The 18,867-nt window shown below is 38.6% G+C and overlaps 1 protein-coding gene across 4 annotated transcripts in view; it reads left to right on the top strand.

Annotated features, from left to right (window-relative positions):
* Nucleotides 1-18,867, top strand: part of kalrna (kalirin RhoGEF kinase a) — a 156,695-nt gene that overhangs the window by 36,875 nt on the left and 100,953 nt on the right. For all 4 annotated transcript variants that reach the window (XM_067604265.1, XM_067604262.1, XM_067604264.1 and 1 more), the window contains exons 2-8: nt 5,204-5,278; nt 9,527-9,641; nt 13,755-13,947; nt 15,381-15,554; nt 15,662-15,745; nt 15,904-16,035; nt 17,657-17,779. In XM_067604265.1, the coding sequence (XP_067460366.1) occupies nt 5,204-5,278; nt 9,527-9,641; nt 13,755-13,947; nt 15,381-15,554; nt 15,662-15,745; nt 15,904-16,035; nt 17,657-17,779 (896 nt within the window). The remainder of the gene's footprint in view (nt 1-5,203; nt 5,279-9,526; nt 9,642-13,754; nt 13,948-15,380; nt 15,555-15,661; nt 15,746-15,903; nt 16,036-17,656; nt 17,780-18,867) is intronic.

The raw sequence follows: 18,867 nt of genomic DNA, 5'->3' as shown, positions 1-18,867 counted from the left end.
AATCTATGAATATGTAAATATATTTCATTGAAGTTTTAACAGCTGGACACAAGATGTCTCTTACTTCACCGTAAAGTCCGTTCTCAGTGTATGTACACTGGAGGCTTCAAGTTTCCACATCACACTTGTATAAGTTGCATACTGCACCAGGATTGGCTTCCAAACTAGTTATGATGTCACAAATCATGCTCTCAGGCCCCTTAAAATCAGGTTTTCACCGAGCACGGAGAAACTTTCCACTTTCAGCAGATGAATATGAAAACAGTCTTCTAGTGTCAAACTCTGCACATACATCATTCTGCACAGTAAATCACATCCGACATCCAACTGAAGGAACAAGAAGAAAAACATATTTTTGAGTGGAGGAGGACTTTAAATAAAAAAAAAAGTTACAATTCTGACAATTTAATTATCATTTAAAGGATTTATCAAATACGGATCCCAAAGATGTATTGTTTGAAACGTCTTAAGTGTAATGATTGTTGCTTTCACCTGTTTCATGTCATTACAAATTGAATATTGAGATTTCTAACTGTTAGTCAGACAAAAGCAAACATTGGCCGGCTGATTTTAAAAACATTACCGGTACTCCTGGCTGTAATGCTACGCCTGGAACGTCTACTTCAGCTACCAGACTCATCCAATCTGATAACTGCTGGTGGAATTAATTTTCACTCTTAGATGATAGAGGGTTCACTGAACACACAAAAACACACACACACACATACACACATTGAAGTTTTCCTCCATCAGTGTACCAATTGCTAGCAGATGTTCATGTTGGTTTCTGGATGATGTCAGCCTCAGTGTTAGGGCACACACACACACACACACACACATATAGAAGGTGCACTGCCTTGGCCCAAAGCAGCATGACAGCAAAGAAGAAGACTGTCAAACCATTCAGGTTTTTCTCTGTCTGAAGGTTTTACTTTTTTGGCTATCAGATTAGTCTACATGCTCTGTGTGTGAGTGTGCGTGTGTGTCTAGTCAATTCAATGGCCCCGAGTTATTTAGTGTAGTGTGTTCAACAGCCATATGCTGCTGTAATCACCGCTGTATCGCTACTGTACGCACACACACTCACACGCGCGGAAGATGCGTGTATGCGGTGAACAGCTCGGATGGAGAAAACACATGTCGGATCAAAGGTGCGCGTGTGTGTGTGTGAGAGAGAGAGCAAAGGGAAAGAGAAGACAAGATAAGAAAAAAACGGTTATTTTAATACTTGAGACCTTAACTGGATTTAGTTTGAAAGCTTTAAAATGTTATGGTGATGAAGTGCGTTGAGAGAGAGAGAGAGAGGACGGAAGAGAGAGGTAGAGGAACAGCAGCAGAGAGATGAAAGGATAGTCAACATGTTCTTTCTTTTTTGTCAGATTTCCCTGTGGGAGTCCTCAGAGGGGATGTGTGTATTTTATGTGGCTCTTTATCTTGATGTAACAACCTGTTTTCGTACGATCACAAGAATAAGAAATTAAACAAATCATGTTGTGGCATCAGGATATGATTTTTCAAAGTTTAATCATGGTGGAGCAGGCTCTGACACTTCCTCTACTGAAAAAATTTCCCTCCTGTAAACACATTTTTTTTTTTTTACAATACCCTGACCTGACAGCAGAGTAGCATTATTATAGCCTGATTCCAGACTTCTGTTTGTCTCAGATTACACCAATTTAAAACATTTTTGGTGTTTTGCTCATTGGCGACTGTTCCCTTATTTGGGAAAACAACTGAGTGGGGGTGTCATCTTCCTGTGACAGAGTCTGAAAAATGGTAGCAGAAAAATCACCACAAAAATGGCAAAAATGAATTGCCTCCAAAAACCGCTAACATCAGTATAATGTCTGCATGGCTGCATAATGAGGCCAAATAAAATTACAATCTAGTCTGATTATCAGATTAGACTAGACGGGGATTAATTACAGATAGAAATCTTACCAACACAACATGTATTTTACCCAATGTTTCAAACTTACTTGCAAACAGAAAACACTTATTACTTTAAAATACTTATATTATGAAGCATATTCAGAAGATGATGAGTCAATGTCAAGGCTGCCACTGTGACAAGGCTGTCTGAGTCAATAAATAACTGCTGGCTGAGAGAGATAAGTAAGGCACAGAGGATTTATGTGGCTCTATATGTTCAGGCTAAATAAATGCAGTGATGTTACTGTTATTACTTCTATTGTAAAACTTACAAGACACTAATGACTGGAAATGACAGGTCAGGACAGTTAGCAGGCCTGAGCTGGTAGTTTGCAGTATTTTAGGATGTAAATTTCTCACTTCCTGACTGAGTCTCCGAGCAGTCAGAAGCATCAGGATTCTTCCAACAGACATGTTTGAAGGTGATTCTGTGAAAGTCACTGAATTAAATGTGTCACGTAAAGTCTTTCCACGGATGAGTAGAACTGTAAAAAAAAATCCTCAAATTTGTTCTGGCAGTCAGTGTTATCTCGCTCTCTCTTTCTCTCACTCTCTCCATCTTCCATCATTATCTCTCTCTCTCTCTCTTCCTGCAATCTGTCTTTTTTTTCTTGCAGTTGATGGATTGTTGACAGCGTGTGTCAAGGCTGTGGAGGAGAGTGGAGTGTGTGAGTTATATGTATGTGGAGAGAGAAACCTGTTCATATAGTAACACTAGGGGGGACTTTTCTCCCATCAGGGGGTAAGACTGGTATCATTAAATTAACCATTAAATTCTTTGGGTAAGACTGGGGTTTTGGTTAAGGCTACAGGTGAGAATCCCTAATGGATGTAAGAGAATGCAGTGAGTGAAATAAACAAGTGAATCTGTGCTTGTGTGTGTGTGTGTGTGTGCCTGTGTGTGTGCGCAAACAAGTTTTATGGCTGTGCAGGTGTGCCTGACTCCGTGTGTTGGCAGTTGAAACATTTGCATAATCCTCTCTATCTACTGTATCTATAATCCTCTTTTCCTGGTGAGAAACAACAATGACAAAGAAAAAAATGAAACAATTGGGATCATATTCTTCTTATTATACTGTAAGTATTTCAATCAACACATGTATTTTCATACTGGTTTCAGTGCCGACACATTCCTTTCTCTCTGAGTAAACAGACAAGTCAAATTAGAAATTAGGTGGGCAAAATATTAGAAACATCTCTCAGTGTTGAACCATACGATTCAAGAGCACCACAAACTACCACCATAAAGTTGAATCAACACATTTTTTAAATGTTTCAGCTAAAACTGAAACCATTATAAACCTCATGAAAGTAAGATTTATTGCAGGACTGTTGGAACAAAGTGCTTTAGTTTTAGATCTAAAAAAAGAAGCAACTGAGCGGGTCTTCACGGTTCTGTACAAGAACAGCACCTCTTAACGGTGAGAGAGAGACAGAACACCGCAGAACTGCAGATGAACATGACTTGAAAATCACTGCCCGAAAGAACGCTGAAGTGTGTGTGCGTTTGCGCGTGTGTGTGTATCCGCAGACAAGACCGTCAGTTTCCTGTGTGTGTTGAAATGACAAAAGCAGTTTCCTCTGAACGCTAATGGACAAATGATTCTCACTCACTTACCCACACGCAACCACAGACACGCATGCACAGTAGGTATACGTCTACATGCGAGCAAACACTGGATTCTTCCAGGCATCCAGTTGTTTTAATTTATCTTTTTAGAATATAATTATACTAGCAGTCTCTTGAAGATGCATGAATTGTGTAAGTAAAATATACATTATTGCTGCTTGGAAATGGACTTTAAACAAAGACTGATGCATTGTTTCAGTCTGCAAGATAAGGTAATGAATATCAAACAAATCTCAAGAGTCTGATATTTAATTACAATGCCGTATGGAAGTAAAAGGAAACCAATGGCAGCCTGGAATGGTAAATTAAATGTTAATTTAAGACTATAGAGCATGCTCCATCAGGTTCAAATCATTACTGTTCCCAGTGCAGCCTCAGTGTGTTGCAGGCAGGTCACACATCAGTTCGAAACAGTTTACCTGTGATCAGATCACCCAGATCACATGGTCAAATATTGACCAAACTAAAAGTGAGAATGAAGCTTCACCCTTTGTGACCTTTGTCCTGTTTCATGAAGGTGAAACAGGTTTAAGTGACCCATGTTGACGTCAGTGCTTTAAAACTTGACTTTTCAAACGGAGCCATAGATCCAGTCAGAGCTGGTGTCTCTCTCTCTGTCCTGAGATAGATTTTGCCGACTTAGCGTTCTCACTGTGGAATGTTCTTGGAATGTGTGTTTGTGTGTGTGTGTAATCATACACACACACGCACACAAACACACGCACACACACACACAGCAGGCGATGGACATTTGGGCTTGTTTTCTACTGAGACAGAGAGAGAGAGAGAGGTTAGAGTGTAGAGAGAGCATTAATAAAAATGAGAGACAGAGAGGGATTTTATAAGATGACAGACGGATGACCAGATGAACTGTGTGTGTGTGTGTGTGTGAGAGAGAGAGAGAGAGAGAGAGGGACCAGGGTACTGAACAAATATGAAGATTATAAAATAAAGAGGGTTGAAGATTAGAACTGCAATAATTATTTGATTAATTGTTTAGTTGCCAACTATTAAATTAATCACCAACTATTTTGATAACCGATTAATTGTTATGAGTCATTTTTGGGGGAAAAAGTCAAAATTCTCCAGCTTCTGAAATATGAATATTTTCTGGTTTCTTTAGTCCTTTATGACAGTAAACTGAATATGTTTGAGTTGTTGACAAAACAAGACATTCAAGGACGTCATCTTGGGTTCTGGGAAACAGTGATTATTCACCATTTACTGACATCTTATGGACCAAACAACTAATCGATTAATCGAGAGAATAGACAGATTAATCAATAATGAAAGTAATTGTTAGTTGCAGCCCTAATGAAGATGAACTACATACTGTTTACTCACAGCTCTGTAAAATGACACGAACGATAATTAAGCTACTTAGGCTGTACGGCTATAAAACACCTCACAAAAGGTGTAAAATTCTTTCAAAGCCTGTTTCAGTGTTGTATGAAAGACACAAGAACATTGTAATACTTCATTATTTTCAGGTCTTGTAAAAGCCAGATTCCTGTCAGTGTGCGTGCCTCTGTGTTCTTTCACACAGGAATGTTGATCTGATAATGGGATTAATACTAAAAGCTTAAAGCTCTACTGACAGACTGTTTCTCTCTCTCTCTCTCTCTCTGTGTCTTGCTGCAGGGTCTTTGAGGACTGAAGGCATCAAGGCGTCTGATGTTCTTCCTGTGTTAAAGGAGAAAGTTGCCTTCGTGTCAGGTGAGTGTCAGACTGTGTTGTAGCTCAATCACTTTTGAGAATTTGAGATCACATCTGAGTCACTGAGGTCATGTGTAAGTCATCGGGTTCACATTGAGGACAGATTTTTAGAAAGACTGACAAAAGAAAACTTATCAGGCTAACTGATCCAAACTATCAAATTACATCATGGAGCAGAAGATATCCTGGAAAATGGGGCTCCACGGTTTAGATGTATAAACATTGTGTATGCATACGCCATTATACACACATAAAATGGTGTTTATAGGAAGAAAACTGCAGGTCTCACACGTCCCTCAGATCAGGCGTACTCACAGTTCTCTACAAGGAGCAGAATGTGGTTTGATTGGGTAGAATAGATAGATAGATAGATAGATAGATAGATAGATAGAAAAATACAGCGAGATGAGAGAGATTTAGGTTGTTAGCTTATAAAATGCCAATTAAAGATTTATTCGTACATTTAAAATTGTATCATTGTGATTAACATTGGAGGCATTTTTATTTCCCTTTTCTCATGTTCTTTTCATTGTGAAGGGCTTCCTGACATCTGTTCTGACAATGAGCGTGATGCATTTTGATCACCTTTCTTGTGTTTGATGATAATAATTGATATATCACCGCTGATGATGGCTTACATGAATGTCTGATGAATATCATATGGGCTCCATAAGTAGCCACAGCTGTGTGTGATGATCTGGCATTGATTAAGGATACAACACAGACAGCTTGTTGAAAAAGTACTTCTTCTTTTTTTTTTTTTTTTTTTGATACATCCGAAGTTTGGCGGAGCAGACAGAGGTGGTGATATGAAAACGGCTGATTAAGGGTGCCCATATGTGACAAACTGAGTGGAAATACTGACAAAAAGAATACTTGTGCATATTTCTGTCTTTGAGTGTCTTTATGTGAACCCAAACAGAGTTAAATGTAAGGCTGGAACTAATTATTACTTTAATTATAGATTGATCTGTTGATTCTTTTTCTGATTAATTGATGGGGTGTTTGGTCTATAAAATGTCCAAAAATGGTGAAAAATATCAATCACTGTTACTCAAATCCTAAGATGCAACCTAAAATGTCATGTTTTGCCCCGAGTAGTGGTCCACACCCCAAAGATATTCAGTTACCATCATGAAGGACTAAAGAAACCAGAAAACATTCACATTCAAGAAGCTGGAACCAGATAATTTGGCGTTCTTTCTTAAAGTATTACTCAAACGATTATCAAAATAGTTGCAGATTATTTTTCTGTCAGCAGCTCTGGTTAAATGCATCTGGCGCCAGATCTCTATACCTGTCAGTGTTTTCCCTGCGGGGGACCCCTTTGACAAAAACCTCAAGCCTGCACATGACAACCATCTTCATCCAAGGCGGTAGGTTGAACAGCTGGCCCTCCAGCGTGGTGACAACAGCTTGGAGCAAAACATGCTCAAAACTGTGGAGAAGACTGTTGAGTAAGAGTTTCCCCACACTGATCCCCCCTCACCATGCTCAAGAGAAATAGGTTCTGAGATCTGAGGACATGAAGTGTGAGACCAACATAGAGTCACCATGGAGGATTACTTTTCTTTGTGTGCCAACAAGCTACAACAGACAAACAGGGCTGCAGAATAGATCATTGGTATGGACCAGTCACCCTCCAGGACTTAAACACCTCCTAAGTCAGGAAACGGACAGGGAAAATCATCAGAGACGCTTAACACCCTGAACATGACTTATGTGAACTTCTCCCATCTGGCAGGCACAACAGATCACCGTGTGCCAAAACAAGCAGAGAGAGCAGACACATGAACAGTCTCACTCCACAGGCCATCACACTCACCAACACTCGTGATATTCTGAACAAACACAAGAGTTAGCAGGCGGACGCTAACATCACAGGACCTCTTAAATTGACCAACAGGGCTTCCAATCTTCCAAAATATTGAAAAATTAAAATTTTCCCCAGCTGCGACAGCTGCTGTGAGCTAACAAGAATCCAGGCACAGGTCACAACCTCCCAAGATTAAACCCTTACTCATGAAAGTATCGTATGCTTCAATGTTTTTTGTAGTCTCATTTTATTTCTAACTACAGTTCTGTGGTAGAGACCTTCATTACTCAAAAATATGGGACCTGATCCAATGTAGACTCAAACCTGACATGCAGAAAGTCATTTTGAAAGAGACACGTGAGCTGGTCAGAAATAGACTCCATGATAATTAGACCCGAACCAATCGACCTGAACAGCTGACTACATTTATGATTATGACTCACCATGTGATCAGAGCTGATAGCGGGTCAGCATGGATCAACTCTGGGTATTACACATATTTATATACAGCCCTCCACTAACTGAACCTGATGACACTGAATCAAATTTGGACATGGCTCAGCTCTGGTCGCGGGTCTGGTCTCTGCTGGTGTTAGCAGGAACAAAGTAAACCCAGGAAGTTGACTCTCTGGAATTAAAGATGTACTTCAAGGATTTTACAGTGAACATTTTGTAAAAATTGAGCCATTGTATGTCAAAAATGGAGTTTAAACAATTAGTTGATGAATCAATTAGTTAATCAACAAAAAATAATCAGCAACTACTTTTATAATTGATTAATCATTGTCACAAGCCATTTTTAATATTCCCCCCCGCCCCCCCTCCAAAACCCCCCCAAAACAAAACATTGCAGCTTCTTAATTGTGAAGATTTGCTGCCTTACTTTAGGTTTTATGTCAGTAAATTATTCATTTTAAGGTTTTAACAAGCAATGTTAAGACATTAACTTGGGCTTCAGGAAATTGCAACAGACATTTTTACTATTTTGTGAAAATTTATAGACCAAACAATTATGTGATTAATTAAGAAAATTATGAAAATAATCATTAGTTGCAGCCTCAGTGAGGCACAGAAAACATCCTTTGTAATCCACTGGCTGAGTTTCAGATGGATTGAACAACATAAGAATGCTAAATGTGCATTGTATACCAAGAAAGTTGTAAAAATATTGGCAAGTGTAAATACCCTGGTATATTGCAATGCAGGCTAACACTACCATACTAGAATGGAATATATATTTTATACATTAAGGACTATCAATTGATTTTAATGTATTTTTTTACACAGATTTTACACTGTTTTAGAACAACAGGAGTACTCTTTCTTTCTTCAGGTACTGTAGTAATTATGTACAAGTGCAAAAGTAATTCTGAAAGAGAGAGAGAGAGGCAGAGAGACCTAGAGAAACAAAGGGAGAGAGAGAGAGCGAGAGAGGACGAGAGACCCAGTGCCAACAACAATCTGTCATCCAGATTCCTCCTTAGATTATAGCAGCATACTCCCTCCCAAATCACACACACACACATAAACACACACACACACACACAGACCGATTTTCCACGTCTGAGTAGCAGTTTCATAAACAGTGCGGTTTGTGTTTCTTACATTAATCTAACCAAAACATCTCTACACACATAATTTATCACAGAGAGAGGGAGAGAGCGTTTGTATTTCACATAGGTTTCAGAGGCTTTGGAAAGTGTGTCCACAGTCTGATGTAGCTGTGATGGGAGTTATGTTACAGATGCACAGATACTGTAGCTGTTAGTGTAAAATAATGTGCAGATTAACTGTGATATGGTCTAGCTGGTGATAATGGAGTGATAGTGGTTGTAGTGTAGAGTACCGTCTGCTGTGTGAAGATAGTTTCAAAGCTTTAATGGTTCACTTTTTGGATTTTGTGTTCTGTATTTTGTTTGTGCATGATATTTTCATATTTTCTCTTTTTTGTTTAGGTAAATGCTAAACATTATCAATAATAATAAAAAATTGAAATTACATTCTTTACATAGAACTTGTAACTGCTGTATGAGTACAACTATTACTGCTACCACTACTACTACTACTGCTACCACTACTACTACTATTATAACTACTACTATTACTATTACTGCACTACAGTACTAATATTACAACTACTGGTTACAACTACTGGCTGCTGTTACTACTGTACTAGTATTGCTATGTTCATTGTAATAATAGAGCATGTCTCTAAATGACTCCTTCACGGTTCCTTTGTACCAGTGGGGTTCTGTGTTGTTGAGCCATATACTAGAAAAGGCACAGACAATACTAGCAGGATCAATTTATTGTTGGTTTATGTCTTTTCATGGGATTTGTTAATAATACAGAACGATAAAATAAAGCCAGTCTTATGAACGTTACGTGTTTGGCAGCATTAAACATTATGCTAATTGTGTGTGCATGCACAGGTGGGCGAGATAAGAGAGGAGGACCAATCCTGACATTTCCTGCCAGAAGCAACCACGACCGAATAAAACAGGAGGACCTGAGGAGGCTGGTAACCTACCTGTCTACTGTTCCCAGGTACACACACACACACACACAGTAGCATTAGTATTGTTTCCTTTAGACACACTGTTAGAGTAGATTATTTTCACATTTAGTTATTTATTGAAATTATTAACCGTGTAAATTTTTAATCAGACTTCTTATTCTGAGCTGTACTTCAGGACAATAACGTTTAGCGAACCAGACTTAGTTGTGACAAATAGAAAGAGGATAAAGTGGATGTTGGAGTGTATGCAGAGCGATTCAATGCTGTCCACACTGTGGAATCAAACACTCCTTTCTTCCTCATCACAGCAGCAGATGGAGAGCAGCGTCTGATTTGCATCAGCATGAAAGCGGCAGTGTTTGCAGCAGACAGCCGCAAGTCTGTCACACTCAGCTTCAAGCCTGTTTAGTCCTATGGCCCTACATCACAGTCTGAGGATGTTACATGGAATCAGTTGGCACAGAGAGAACTAATCAATCACAGACCAAGACAAATTAGCTATTTAGTTCCTGCGACTTTCCGAAAATGTCAGAAATTGTCCACGTCACTTTTTAAATAATTTCAGAGTCTTGTTATAAACATCCTTTAAGTGACTTAATGAATAGTGGCATGAAAGCAGATGATTCCTCACTGATGTTTGTTGTGAGGGGAGATCTGCCTCAGCTCATCTGTGGCTGATTAATTTTGTGGCATCCCAGCCAACAGAAATACGTGCAGCAGTGCAACCACAAAAAGAAGAGAAAAAAAAAAACTACTATTACTGCTCAAATATTATGCCGATGACTTGCAGCATGTAAACAGATTGTGTGTAAGGTAACTAGGATCAGCTTGTATCTTGAAGGCTGATATGATAGCTTTAGCTGGAATGTGATGATATTAACACCACATCCTGTTTATTGGTGGGTTTTCATGGAGACTGGCACATCAAAACAACTAAAAAAAGACTAAAGCTACAGAATGCCCTCAGTTCAAGGATCATACAAGTGCATACTATGTTTAGTATTTTTAATCCATTGACAACACATCACCTACTGTATACCTAGCATTACTCTTGATCATTTTCCAAGGTATATCATCCATTTTTAAATGAATTTCTTACCTTCTTGTTGGCCACTGGTTTTAGTTTAAGTTGCCTGTAGACTTGGCTTGTACACAGTTTTGTTTACATTCAGTGTTGCTCAACGAAATGTATTTGATTTCATATGGTTTACCCCATTGCATATACTCATAGAACTGGAGTTGCATCCAGTTTCTATTTATGTGCATCCTTGGGGCCTAACAAACATGCTGAATGCATTTCCATCCTGCATATTCACCAAAATATTTACACATTTCTTTTAATTTTTTGAAAAACAGGAATGCGCCACGCATTGCCACTGTGCTCACAGGCGTGTCATTGTGTGCATGTGTGATACAAACAAAATGGGAAACCACTCCTAAAAAGACTGCTCCATGGCCCTAGTAATCAAAAACTCCACAGGGTACCTTTGATGTCAAGCAATAAAAATGAACTTGCAGAGACCTGGAACAGGTTCAGGTTAGAGAATAGAAATAATTATAGGTGAACTTTTAATGGCTCATAGACCCTCTCCAATAAAAAAATGTTTTTTTCTACTTGTTCCTTCAGTTGGGTGTTTGAACTTCTTTGTACAGAATGATTTATGTGCAGAGTTGACACTAGAAGACTGTCTCTGTTGCTGTCTCTATTTCTTGCTGGCGTGTGCTGTCAGCTGATCGTGCTCTCTTTCTCTTTTTTGGCTGCAGAAAAAACAGTTTTGGTCGCTGGATCCTCATTCATTTGATGCTCCAAAAGTCTGAGTAGGGGCTATTTGACGCACCTCATAACGCTTTTGGTGCACTTTCAGCCTTTAAAACAGCACAGTGTACTTAAAAACTACTTAAAAACCAGTCTGTTCATACAGACTGATGCACATGTTAACACATATACCTGGCTGATGAGAACACAATCCTACTGAACCAAACTAGCCCAAAATCTGTATTAATATTCGATCCCTAGCTTCCAGCCCCGCTCTGCTTCCTCCTGCTAATCAAGCTGCTGTTTCCATGGTGACTTGCGGAATTTGTGCTTCCCTGAGGGATATTATAATGGATGTGCGGTCGTTGAATCTGTATTAATAGAGGCTACGTGTGAGTGTGTTTGGAGGTGAAGTAATTTGAGTATATTTTTACTCTCCAATCAGCAGCAGCTGAATTTAAGGCCCATTAGACTCCAGCATACACAGCTGACTCTGTACTGGTTTCTCAGCTGCTACTGGTCGTCAGGAAATATCTGTTTACAAGTGTTGTCCTGTCACATGCTCAGTGTTTTGTTCTCAGCTTTTACTTTTCCTCCTGTCCTTTCCTTCAGGGCTTGAAACCTTCTTAAATTTTACTCTGCAATTTTTGACTTCATGCTCTAAATGTATTTTACATATGTGAGTGTGGTCCAAAACAGTCTTGAAAACATGAGCTTAAATGTGCATCACCCCAATACTCCCAGTAATCTAATATGCCACATATGAGGAAAAATGAATACAGAATTTGATGGTTAGGTGGATTAGATGGTGTTGTAAATAATATGGGAGATTTGTGTTCAAGGGGCGTATTTCAGTCTCGTAGACTGTCAGTAAAGATAATTCATAGATTACCTCTGAAATGTGTGTCTTCAAACATCACTTTGCTGCATAAATTCTATTTTGGAAGTAAAACCTTCCTCTCTGGGTTTGGGAGAGCTGCTCAGCGATGGAGTGGTGATGGCACTTTGACCGGCGTTACAATATATTTCAGCTGTTATGGCTAAAACGTTCTCTTGTAAAATGCCTAAGCAGTTTTATGTTTCAGTCAGCATGGTGATACGTCCCCTCTGTTGTAGATTCTTCTATAATTATGTAGCTATGTTAGTCCTCAACACGAGGGAAATGGGACTTTTACTGCTTTTTTACAAGATAGAACAATCTCATTGAGGCTATTTTGGAGTGTGCAGTGGTTTCTCTTCCTTCTCTTGTTTGCTTTGTTATTACCTGCATGTTATCAGCACACTGCTGTGCATTTACCTTTGTTTATGACTTCACTTCTATACTTAGAGACCAGCTCAGTGGGGCCAGAGATATGTGGAGATTAGTGATATATTTTGGCTGTTCAGCCTGCCAAAGTGTGATATATCTCAGAGACTACTTTAAAATGATGGATTAAAAAAAAAAGAAATATATCTCTTTGCTGCACTCCTCCATTCAGAATAACTGATTGGCTGAGGAAATTCATAACTCATTAGTATTTTAAGCCAAAGTTTATGTAACCTATCAGTTGAAATGCAGTGACAGAATGTAAGTACATTTACTCAAGCACTGCACTGCACTGCACTGCAGTTTTGAAGTATTTGCACTTCACTTGGGTACTTTCATTTGATGCTGCTTTATACATCCTTCACCACATTTTAGATTGAAATATGATATTGATACCACATAGTTAATTTGCAGACTAAAATGTTATGTTATGTTACATAAAATATATGAACTCCAAATAAAATGTGATGCATTGTTATGAATTCAACTACCCAACAATATATAAAGCTGCTCATTGTAGTAGTGATAATAAACTGTAATATAACTCTGAAAGGGGATGTTATTTTAATACTTCTGTACGATGACACTGTTGTATTTCTACTTTTATCCAAGTAAACTTCTTCCACTGTTGAAATATGACTGACTGCAAGCTCATCATCTACTTTCTTTACAATCAGTGGGCTAGAGCTGAACAATTAGTCAATTGATTAGTTGCCAACTATTACATTAAATGCCAACTATTTTAAATGCTTATTAATTGTTTTGAATAATTTATAAGAGGAAAATGAAGAGATCACTTTGGGCTTTGGGAAACAGTGATCAATATTTTTAACCATTTTCTGACATTTTATGGATCAAACAACTAATCGTAATCGTAAATAGTAGATTAATCTATAATGAAAATAATGGTTAGTTGCAAACCTACAGTAGAATTTAAACCACTGCGTAGGCTTGTACCATGAAGGTTTCTACAGTAATTAGTTTGATGTATCTGAAATCACTATTTGGGATTTTAAGGTTATTAACCACGTATCGTCACTTTCTCTATCTCTGTTGTGTCTTCTGTCTGTCTGTCTGCAGTGAGGATGTATGTAAGCGTGGCTTCACCGTTATCATTGACATGCGTGGCTCTAAGTGGGAACTGATCAAGCCTCTGCTAAAGACACTACAAGAGTTTTTTCCAGCTGAGATCTGTGTGGCGCTGATCATCAAACCGGACAACTTCTGGCAGAAACAGAAGACGAACTTCGGCAGCGCAAAGTTCTCCTTTGAGGTCAGTGGGCTTTTCAGTTTCAGTGGGCTTTTTGTTTCAGTCAAAGTCTCTGTACAGGTTATGAATATTTTAACGCTGTTTCTAGAATCTATAAAGTCTCTATTAACCATCTGAATGGAAATATATTCTGTCTGCTGCTCAGACCTGTTTCCAAGGTTGTGACTGTTTCCTAATACAAACAAAGATGGTAGCTGGAAATGATGCCTTTCCCCGATTTGAACGACACAAACCCAAATTTAAGTGTTATTATCAATTAGCTATATTTTAATGTTACTCTCCATTTTTTTATTTACACTTTAATGTGTTTATATTTTTCTTGTCTTGTAACTTTACAAAACAGGTAAGGAGATGGTTATGTAATTTCCAGCTATCTGGATTATCGTTAGATCCATTTAGTGCCCAAAAAGATAATGTCAGAGTCGAAATTTCACTTTCTCTTTGCTCATTTTCCATGCAACAGAAGGGGGATGAAAAGAAAATGTTTCTAATTTCTCATGCTGAACTCAGTCACACCTTTAATATGCAAATATGCTACATGATACAGTAATGAGGACTAATTATGAACCATTTTCTCTAATCTAATTTTTTTCCAGTGCCAACTAAAGATCTAATGGCATGTTTTTCTAGAAGCATTTACACCAGAGTAAGTTAGTTAGTTACTGTTAGTTTTACTGTTAAAGGACCAGTGTGTAGGATTTACTGGTATCTAGCGGTGAGGTTGCAGATTGCAACCGACTGAATACCCCTCCCCTCAACTCCTCCCTTCCAAGTGTGTAGAACCTACGGTGGCCAAGAAAAGGTCCTCTCTAGAGCCAGTGTTTGGTTTGTCCGTTCCGTTCCACTACTGTAGAAACATGGTGGTGCAACATGGTGGGCTCTGTCGAAGAGGACCTGCCTCTATGTAAATATAAAGGTCTCATTCTAAGGTAACGAAAACACAACAATTCTTATTTTCAGGTATTTATACACTAATGAAAACATATTTATGAATATTATATTCCATTTCCGTCAATAGATCCCCCTAAATCTTAAAATCTTAAATCTTATCCTTTAAATGTGCTCGGAATTATGCACTTACTCATCCCAATATCCAATGTCAATGCCCAGAAAGGAAAAACTATGTGGAAAGCACATATATGGGGCTTTTTTTGGTCTTAAGGTAGGTAAAGTTTCACAACAGACAAGTTCAAGCTGATTCATAAGACTGTTTAAACTCTAAAGCTTAAGTTTAAACTCTAAAGCTCTGGATATTGCAGCCTGGTAATCACTGAGAATAGAAGTATGGTGAGTTTGTCAGAGCAGTGCAGTTTTTAGGAAATAACAAACAGGTTAAGATGTAATGTTTTCTTCCTTTGCCATTTTCTAGATTTTTACATTGTGCAAAAAAACATGTATTTTCATATTTCTCCTGAATTCCTTTTCTTGTCTACCAGACCAGCATGGTGTCAGTAGAAGGTCTGGCCAAGCTGGTGGATCCCTCTCAGCTGACAGATGACTTCGAAGGCTCACTGGACTACAATCATGAGGAGTGGATGGAGCTGAGAGTTTCTCTGGAGGAGTTCATGTCCAATGCTGTTCACCTATTATCCAGACTAGAGGACCTGCAGGTGGGGTGTGGACAGATGAATGAATGGTCGATGAAGAGAAAAATAGATGGATGGTTGGATACAGTAATTGTTCACCACAACATGAAAAGCTATACTGTATGTTGCAGGAGCTTCTGTCCAAGAAAGAATTCCCCGCTGATGTGGAGGGATCTCGTCGGCTGATAGAGGAGCACACACAGCTGAAGAAGAAGGTGGGAGAGTGACTGGCATGATGCAAACTGTGGAAACATGATTAATTATATTTCCACCATCTGGGCTGAACTGAGCGACCCTCACATTATAGTTCGTTCATCAGTTGAGACAACTTAACCATGTTAAACTACTAACATAATTTTTTCTCTCCCTGTAGGTACTGAAGGCTCCAGTGGAAGAGTTGGACCGGGAAGGCCAGAGGTTGCTGCAGTGTATCCGATCTAGTGATGGTTTTTCAGGGAGGAACTGCATCTCCGGATCTGCTGACTTCCAGAGCCTGGTGCCCAAAGTAAGTAGCCCATTCCAGTGAAGTTCCAGGGAAGATGCCAAAACAATATCATGACTTAAAAGATATTTTATCCATATCAAATACAGTGGGGAAAAAGCCCTATCCAGCTGATCCATGGAGAAACAACTAGAAGCTGATTGAAGGCTGCTTTCTTGCAAAAAATGAAAGTATTTATTATTACCTTCCAATGCATGTGCGCTTTTGATGCACATGTAGCAAATGACAAACCAAAAACATGCAGATAGTTGGCGTGATTTAAGCTCAGCACTCTCCTTAAAGCAGCATTGAAGCTCAGAGGAAAAGTAGAGAAAAAGAGGAGATTATGTGAGTCAAAACGCATGACATAAAAACATCCAGTAAATACTTCAATTCAAATAGAAGGCATTATCCTCCTTTGAGATTCTTTCATGACTGTTGGCAGATTAACTGAAGGAACTGACTGTTTACATACACACATGCACATTTCATACATGCAGAACTCATTTGACTGCTGGAATATGAACAAAAAAAAAAAAAGCTGAGATTCACTCTCACTAGGACATTTGGCAGTAAATCCTAAACACAGCATGAAGAAAGCCAACATGATACATTTTTATCAATTATGAAGATGAATGTTGATCATTTATGCTACATTCCTCACAAAATACTGTCATGTTACATCATAGCAACCTGTGAACACTAAAAGCGTACTAAATTGCAATACGTGATAAAGTGCACAGTATAATTTTTTTCTTCACCTAGCCAAGGCCCACAGCTCGTTACCATCCCTCATTAGCGCTAATGAGAAGTACTCGCGGCATGTTAGCTCGTTAGCTGAAGGACTCCACAGGGAAAGTTTGTGAAGGAACACTGAGTTTCATTGCACAGGTTGTTTGTACAAATCACACACACTTCACATTACAAACAGAGGAATGCTTTATATTAATAATTAATGTTAGAACTGAAAAATACATCTTATATCTTACAGATGTGTGTTATTACTTCAATAGATAAATGTGTCACAAAGTGCTTCACTTTGAGACACTAAAACAAACAGAACAGTAAGATGACAAATTAGAAGTGTAAAGAATGTAGGATGTAATTCAGAACAAATAAGAAATAAAAATCTATTCTAAAATAGATGAAATGCCACTCAAATGCTTTTTTTTAACTGAGGAGTTCAAAAACCAAGCAACACATGCGTTTTATTGATGCTTAAAGCAAATAAAAATGTGTATGTGCATTCAGATAAGCAAAACAAAATTTCAAGGTGGTGTGAATGCATTACCAAGCCAATGAAAATACATGAATGGCTGCAAACAGCTGCGGATTCGCTGTACATGACATGAACTGAGACAAAAATGCATCTGGATGAGTTAAAAGTGTTACGACTTGAGCAGGAAATTGGCATGAAGCAGTACACATTGACACCAGATACTGGAAATATCAAACTGGAGGATAAAATGTACTGTAGATGTTGTATTTTAGGAACATTACACAATCTGTCTAACCTTGAGCTGCTGCATGTTTCTCTGCTTTTTCTTAAACAAAACAATCTTAACTATAAATGTAACTTGTTTCCCCAACTGGATAAAACAGAAGATACATCATCTAAGATTTGGTAATGTATGTTTTTTGCCAGGTGGCCAGTTTGCTGGATAAGCTTCACTCCACTAGGCAACATCTCCATCAGACGTGGCATGTGAGGAAGCTGAAGCTGGACCAGTGCTTCCAGCTCCGCCTCTTCGAACAGGACGCAGAGAAAGTGAGTCATACTGTACCCGCGTTGGGGTGGCAGTATGAGGCACGCTGAAACATTTCGGCAGCGTGTCTCTGTGTTTGAAAGTGGTGAACTGGATCAACGGAGTGGAATGTAATGTACAAACATATCAAAAAATAACTGAGCATCTAACTGAAGTCTTCTATGTTGCATGCCTGCAGCTGCCTCACAGTAAAAGCCCCCTAGTGATAGTTTCATGTTCTACTGATCAGACACAGTAGCTGGAAGCAGCATTGTGAAGCAGCAACAGGCTTGTGATGCACACTGAGTGTGTTAAGTTAGCCATCAAGAACTAATGTTTTCATCATTAAAATGTTTTTTTTTTTCCTTTTTTTTTTTTTGATCATTGGATCCTTCCTCAGTGCTTTCAAAAATGCTCTCAAATTGCTGGAGTCACAGGAATGTGGGAAAAGATGAGACCAACAATTGCCAACAATCTGTTAACATAAATAACATAATATCCGCAGCTGTGATTCAATACAATATGATAACTGTTGTGAAATGAAAGGGAAGAGGCACAGCCTGTATTTCCTCTTCAGCTTCCATCCAAATGAACTTTTTTTCCAGTGTCACATTTTCCACTCTTTGTCCTTTTCACCTCTGTGTCACCGTAAATGTCTCAGGAAACTCCTTAGCGGCCAGAATAAATTAGCCTTTAGTGTTTATCTAAACAGAAGAATTCAGTTAGCAGTCAAGCCAGCGGGAAATCAGCCAGCCTTGCTTCACTCATACCAGCTAAGTGATTAGCTGCAGTTGTGAGTGATATGTATGGTTTCCATTCATCATTAACATACCAGCCTGTTTACAACATGCATGTGGTTTCGTTCCAAAATGCTATATATGTAAAGATCATGCTCAGCTGATCAAGGGGTCAATATTTAAGAAATACAGGCGATAGCAACCTCCGAAAAGCTTCTGTTTTGCAAACAGTAAAAATGTAGCAATTAAATTCAATAAACAGTCATATATCCTGGTGACAAAGCAAACATTTCTAAAGTCGATCTGATGCAAAAATACTAGATTTTATGGATGGAGATCCAGCATGACTGAACCGTGTCACCCTGTAACCCTGT

Source organism: Thunnus thynnus, chromosome 11, assembly GCF_963924715.1.
Source record: "Thunnus thynnus chromosome 11, fThuThy2.1, whole genome shotgun sequence".
NCBI lineage: Eukaryota > Metazoa > Chordata > Actinopteri > Scombriformes > Scombridae > Thunnus > Thunnus thynnus.
Note: the sequence above shows the minus strand (reverse complement) of the source record. Positions and strands in the feature narration are given on the sequence as shown.